This window comes from Notolepis coatsorum (assembly GCF_963971535.1).
Source record: "Notolepis coatsorum genome assembly, chromosome: 7".
In the NCBI taxonomy this organism is placed as follows: Eukaryota; Metazoa; Chordata; class Actinopteri; order Aulopiformes; family Paralepididae; genus Notolepis; species Notolepis coatsorum.
In genome coordinates, this window is record NC_140171.1 from 11,392,114 (window position 1) to 11,399,133 (window position 7,020).

The window sequence follows — 7,020 nt, forward strand, 5'->3', positions numbered from 1 at the left end:
GTTGAGTCGTGATGGTGTTTGGTTTTCCAGTAGGAATCACAATGTGATCTTTTCTTTAATGTCCTTTTCATGTGATGCCGTTGTCATGGTGCTACTCTATTCAAAATGTTCTTTTGTCATCATGAAATATCCATCACAATTGTTTTAATAATACTTCTGCAATATGCCATTTATATATATATATTGTATATATATATAAAAAATACTATAATAAATATATATATATATATTAACAGTATTGTGAAAACTCATACTTTACCTTTGCATGGACCCATGACAGTATACTGTACCTTAAAATACAGTATACCTTTCAGCCCTAACGCTAAGAAAAATACAGTCCAGTCCATAAATATTAGGAAATCAAATCAACACATTTTTCACAAGTGCAGATTTTCTGCTTTAAAATGGGGGTACTTAGATCAGGTGAATAATGTAGGAATTACAACAGTTTTATACATGTGCCCAATTGGAAAATATTTCTGGACCGGACTGTAAATAAACCCCGTGGTCTGTTTATTAGACACGTCTTGGTCCTAAGGCTGCCTCGTCATGTACTGGGACCGCTGTGCGGTTCAGTGAACGACACACAGCACGTGGTTGACGTCTGTGTCTCTTCCCCAGGCTCTCCGGTCAGCGCTCAGCCGGTGATCATGGCCGCCCCGTCTCACCCCATCGTGCTGCCCCACGGCCTGGGGAAGGCCCTCGCCTTAGTCCCCGGCGGAGGGGGCCTGATCCAGCCCCTCCACCTCCTCCAGACCGCCCCGCCCTCCTCCGTCACCATGGTGCGGGTGCTGACCAACGTCCCTCCTCTCTCCAACCCCTCCAACGGATACATCGCCTGCGCTGTCACTCCGGGCCAGCAGGGGGCAGCGGAAGCCAACCATGAGCTTAGAGGTGTGGACACAAAGTGCCTTTTGCATTATATTACTTTTTTTTTATATATATATATATTTTTTTTAAATCTTTTTCCCCCTGCTTTTTCCTCCGTTTTTCTCCCATCCCAATGTTAGTCGTTATGCCAATTCCCAATTCCCAATCCCCTTCCTGGTCGCTGCGCACCTACCCCCTACAGTCGGTCTGGGAGAGTGGAGGCTATCACATGCTTCCTCCGACACATGTGTAGCCAATCAACCGCTTCTTTTCACCTGGCAGCGTGCACTCTAACTGAGAGGGTGTAACGTGTGGAAGGATCACACTACCCCCCTTAGATCCTTTCCTCGCTGAGCAGGCGCCCCGACCGAACTGTAGGAGTCGCTGTTTACAACGACCAGGACCCACCCACCAGCTTTCCCACCCCTAACACTGCCAATTGTGTTTAGTATGAACGACCAGCCAAGCTGGTAGCAATGCCGAGAGCTGGGCTCGAACCCAGCATCTCCTGCACTAGTGGCGAGCGATTATATTACCTTTTTGTAAAGTAAATCAGCTACTAGATCACTACTCTATCCGCTGCTCTGAAACACACGGTAGGGCTTTCTGACCGGCTGTGGGCCTCACTGGAGGCCATGTTGTCGGCTCAGTGTCACTCTAGTCATGACTCTTACACATTATCTCCAGGATGAATCCATTGGTATCATGACTGCAGAATGACAACTTGTATCGACCGTTTCTGATTGGCATTTCATCTGTTTTGACGCCAGGAAGGTTGGGTGATGATAGAATGGAGGTGTGTCATTGGTGCATGTGTTATAACCGTGTCATTGGTGCCCGTGTTAACCGTGTCATTGGTGCCCGTCTTAACCGTGTCATTGGTGCTAAGCCTAGGGTGAAACCTGTACCTCATTTCCCCCTGGCTTCAAACCACGCGTCCTCTGCTTGCCGGCGTGAATGGAAGCTGCCGAATCGAAAGCACGCTCTTGATTTGGTCAGAGAGCTGTGTTTCTGAGCAGTGAGTTTTAACAGGTTTAAATATCTGTGCTGACACTTTTTTATTAATAGTAGCATGTTTTTTCTGCTTTCGACTAAAAACGCACCTCTTCAAGCAATATCTAAATAAAATTCAAAAAATAATAATCTTTTTACATTTTTTTTTTTTTTTTTTTACTATTACCGTATGTACCGTACTACTATGCTACTATACTTATACTACTACCTATTAGGGGTGTAACGGTACACAGAAGCCATGGTTTGGTACGTACCTCGGTTTTGCGGTCATGGTTTGGTACGAGTTTGGTACAACAGGAAAACATATTTATAATGATTATTATAATTATTATTATTAAATATAATTATTATTATTAAATAATAATTATATTTGATGAAGTTATACTTAGTTCCACCTAGGCTTGCCGCGGTAGTCTGTGATACCGGTGTCATTCTGTGTCATTAATTGCCTACCGCCTCCATCGGTGTATGCGTTTTAAGCAGGCATGCGTTGCTCTTGGGACGGGGTTGCACTCCGTGCAGGGTAAGATTTGAGCCAAAGCGTGTGCACGCACACAGGAATGCGCTGCACTCGCCAACTCGCTATAAGTACCCACCTGGGCTACTTTGCATATCAATAGCGCCGGTCGTCAGGTGTGTTAAATACGTTCTCAGATACATTCACACCTAACTTGTTGTGAATGATATGTGTTACATTCCATTCGTAGAGGCAATTAGGCACTGTCTGTAGTCTGTGCTCAAGCGAGGGGACATTTATGCGCATGCGCGGGAGCGCGTGTGCACGTGGCGCCATTACAGTATGTGCGTGCAACCCCAGTTGATATCAGGAACGCACGCCTGGTTTTAAGTTTCACTTCTAGAGTAGATTTAACTTCACGTGAAGCAGAGAAAGAAGACTATTAAATTCTGCATGCAAAAGTTCTGCATGTGTGTTCCGTTAGTGGTTAACGTACCGTTTAGGGCCGACCTTCGGGAAAAAAATTTGGCATTCGAAGCTTCGGGGCCGAGATTCGATTTTAACTCGAAGCTTCGAGATTAAAAAAGAAAATATTAAAAAAAGAATTATAAATTATTATTATTTTTTTTATGTTGTGGGACTTGTACAGCACTTTGTTCAACTTTGTCAGTGCTGTAAAGTGTAAACCATTTTAAATCTTAGACAAACGAAACACTTTGCTTTCATGAAATATTGAATATTTTTTCTTTATATATTCTCATTTTATTTTCCCATTCGAATCCCATGCCCATCGAACGAAGTTTCGAAGTATTTAAGACAGCCCTAGTACCGTTGCATTTCGTTCGGTACACAGCGTGTACTGAACCGAAGGTCCGGTAGTACTGAAGCGGTTGGGTACGGATACGTGTACCGTTACACCCCTACTACCTATCATGCTAATATACTACTTTTTTTTTTTTGATCCACTTTTTCTCCCATTTTCTATATTTTCTCCCATCCCAATTTCGTATCATCCAATTCAACCCTCCCCTGTCACGGACGCTGTTTCTTGCCTCCCACAAGCCGGCTGCAATGTGGACTAAGTCATACATAGCACAAGTCCCCTCCGGTACTTGAGGTAACAGCAGTTGCATCTTTTCACCTGCGCAGCTCGTGGCGAGGAGTAACGCGTGGGAGGCTCACGCTGCCCCCGACACTTCCTGATTCTACTGCGCAGGCGCACCAACCGACCTGTAGGAGTCACTGTCCACAACGCCCGATCCCCACCCATCAGTTTCCCACCCCCTAATACGGCCAATGTGTATTAGTACGGACGACCAGCTAAACTGAAAGCAAATGTGGAGCGCTGGGCTCGAACTGACGAGCCCAGTGTCTCCAGCATTTCGTGGCGAGCGCCTTGCCCACTACGCCATGTAGCCGCCCATGCTAATATACTACTATGCACCCAGAGTGTAATACTATTTGATGAACAACACCACTGACCCTTAGCTGCCAGCCATGTACCCCTCCTGCTGACTTGTTGTTCACCATTTGTAAGTCGATTTGGATAAAAGCATCAGCTAAATGACTGAATGTAAATGTGTGCGTTTTCCTTGTAGATTAGTTGAAAAGAGAGATCCGCAGCATACCAACTAGCTCTTCCTCATACTTGAAGTCTTTCAAACGGGAGCTAGTTGCCGGTAGGGATGGGTACCGAATTAGGTACTTTTAACTTTTCACGTGAGATCCGTCGGTGCCACATTTCGGTACTGTAAAAAAATATTATAATTTCAATTTTTTTTTACAACGTCAATGTTTCGTTTACCGCGAAACTAAACCTATGAAGTGTGCCGCATGTTCACGTCAACGTTGACACGCACAATATGCGCTTACCTAGGATTTGACTTGATTCAACAACAAAAAGCAGTCGGGGCAATGGCAAGCCGAAAACGGTCGCAAGTGTTGTTACACTTTACAAAGCTAAATGCCGACCACGCTCGCTGCAATATTATATATGATAATAAATTATTTGAATTTAATTTTTTTACAACTGGGGTAGGTAGATTACATTTTTAGAGACTTAAGTACCGAAAAAATTTACCGTTGGGTACCGGTATCTGTTCAAATGTGAAAGGTACCCAACCCTATAGTTGCCGGGGCGGATCTCTCTTCTCAACCCTGCGACCCAGCAGCACCCGTCCTATTGGCCACTGGGATGTGCGTGTGTGTGTCTTTCTGACTGTGTGTGTCTCCACCTTGCAGATGCCCAGCAGAGCCGGGAGCGCGTGATCCAGACGGTGGAGGGGACGGGCCTGATCGCCGATGGGCGGGGCATGATCCTGGGTTTACATCAGCTTCCCGTACGCCCCATCACTCAAATGAACGGCAAACACACCACCACTGCCGCCGCTGCGACCAGCCTTGCCAATGCCTACGGTAACTGTCGCCTAGGAAACACTTCCTTGTCCTCCTTTCGCCAAGTCCCGGCCAATAGAACGATGACTCTTTGTGCAGGTAAAGATATAGCGCTACGTTCAACCACAGCGCCCGCCGTCGTGCTAACGTTGTACGCGCTTGTTAGCTTAAATGTCTGTTTAGTATATAACTTCCACACCAAGGCATTTTACATCTGATGTGGACTCTTCCTCGTCTCCCCCCCTCTCTCTCTCTCTCTCTCTCTCTCTCTCTCTCTCTCTCTCCCTCTCTCCCTCTCTCTCTCACTCTCGTGTCTCTCTCTCTCTCTTTCTCCCTCTCTCTCACTCGTGTCTGTCTCTCTCTCTCGTGTCTGTCTCTCTCTCTCGTGTCTCTCTCTCTCTCTCTCTCTCTCTCTCTCTCTCTCTCTCTCTCTCTCCTCTCTCTCTCTCTCTCTCTCTCTCTCTCTCTCTCTCTCTCTCTCTCTCTCTCTCTCTCTCTCTCTCTCTCTCTCTCTCTCTCTCTCTCTCTCTCTCTCTCTCTCTCTCTCTCTCTCTCCGCAGCCCTGAGTAGCCCTCTCCAGATCCTGGCCGCCCAGGCCTCCAGCTCCCCCCCGGTCCTGGTGAGCCGGCAGCTCGGCCTCCTGGGACTCGACGAGCAGCCGGGGGGCGGCGAGCCCCAGGCCAAGAGGCCCAAGATGGAGGACGAGGAGGGGTGCGCCCCGCCTCCCGTCATGACGCCCACCCAACAGCCCGTCATCGTGGCCATGATGTCGCACCCTCACGACCCCAGGAAGTGATACCCTTCCCCCCCCCCAAGAACCTCCTGATAAGGTGCCTAACGGAGAACCCCCCCTCCCCCACCCTAACTGCTCGGCCATTTATACACATCTGATTGGACTGGAGCCAACATGGCCGACGCCACGCGAGGCAGAGGTCCACCGCCTGTCGCACACACAAGGGAATTAGAAAACACCGGAAGAGAAGATAAGAGGTGGTTCACGACGTTCAAAGAAACCTTTCTGAATTGAAAAGATAAAAAGTATGAAAATCAGACGGCGTTTTGCAGCTTTCCTTTTTATTAAATATGATGCTATTCTCTGTGGTCCGACAAACGGTTATTAAGAACGTTGAGTTTAATAGAGCATGTGTGACGTTCTCTCGTCCTCTCCCGGGGGCGTCTACTTCCTCTACCTGAGGGGCGGAGGCCGCAGCCTGGCTCTCCTCTCTCCCCTAGTGGGTCAGTCAGTCAGTCACGTACATTACTGTCACTTTTAGGCCAAAGAAATCACCCATCTGCCACCTCACCACCTGCATGAATTCAAACCACGCCCCCCTCCCCCACCTGTGTCGCCCCGCAAGAATTCAAACCACGCCCCCTCCCCCACCTGTGTCGCCCCACAAGAATTCAAACCAGGGAAGGGTGTGTTCAGAAGTGAGATGTTCGACAATGTTAAAACAGACGAGCCGACGCATAGTGTAGTGTTGCACACTGATGCGTAATGTTGTGTTGCACACTGATGCGTAATGTTGTGTAGTGTTGCACACTGATGCGTAATGTTGTGTTGCACACTGATGCGTAATGTTGTGTAGTGTTGCACACTGATGCATAATGTTGTGTAGTGTTGCACACTGATGCGTAATGTTGTGTAGTGTTGCACACTGATGCGTAATGTTGTGTAGTGTTGCACACTGATGCCTAATGTTGTGTTGCACACTGATGCGTAATGTTGTGTAGTGTTGCACACTGATGCATAATGTTGTGTAGTGTTGCACACTGATGCGTAATGTTGTGTAGTGTTGCACACTGATGCGTAATGTTGTGTTGCACACTGATGCATAATGTTGTGTTGCACACTGATGCATAATGTTGTGTAGTGTTGCACACTGATGCGTAATGTTGTGTAGTGTTGCACACTGATGCATAATGTTGTGTAGTGTTGCACACTGATGCGTAATGTTGTGTAGTGTTGCACACTGATGCGTAATGTTGTGTTGCACACTGATGCGTAATGTTGTGTTGCACACTGATGCGTAATGTAATGTTGTGTTGCACACTGATGCGTAATGTTGTGTAGTGTTGCACACTGATGCATAATGTTGTGTAGTGTTGCACACTGATGCGTAATGTTGTGTAGTGTTGCACACTGATGCGTAATGTTGTGTAGTGTTGCACACTGATGCGTAATGTTGTGTTGCACACTGATGCGTAATGTTGTGTAGTGTTGCACACTGATGCGTAATGTTGTGTAGTGTTGCACACTGATGCATAATGTTGTGTTGCACACT

The 7,020-nt window shown here is 47.0% G+C and overlaps 1 protein-coding gene across 1 annotated transcript in view; it reads left to right on the forward strand.

Annotated features, from left to right (window-relative positions):
• The window catches only part of foxk1 (forkhead box K1), a 45,714-nt gene extending 39,377 nt beyond the window's left edge, over positions 1 to 6,337 (forward strand). Inside the window, exons 7-9 of the mRNA XM_084318166.1 lie at positions 622 to 894; positions 4,583 to 4,756; positions 5,296 to 6,337. Coding sequence (XP_084174292.1) covers positions 622 to 894; positions 4,583 to 4,756; positions 5,296 to 5,531 — 683 coding nt within the window. The 3' untranslated portion in view covers positions 5,532 to 6,337. The remainder of the gene's footprint in view (positions 1 to 621; positions 895 to 4,582; positions 4,757 to 5,295) is intronic.
• Positions 6,338 to 7,020: the final 683 nt, after the last annotated feature.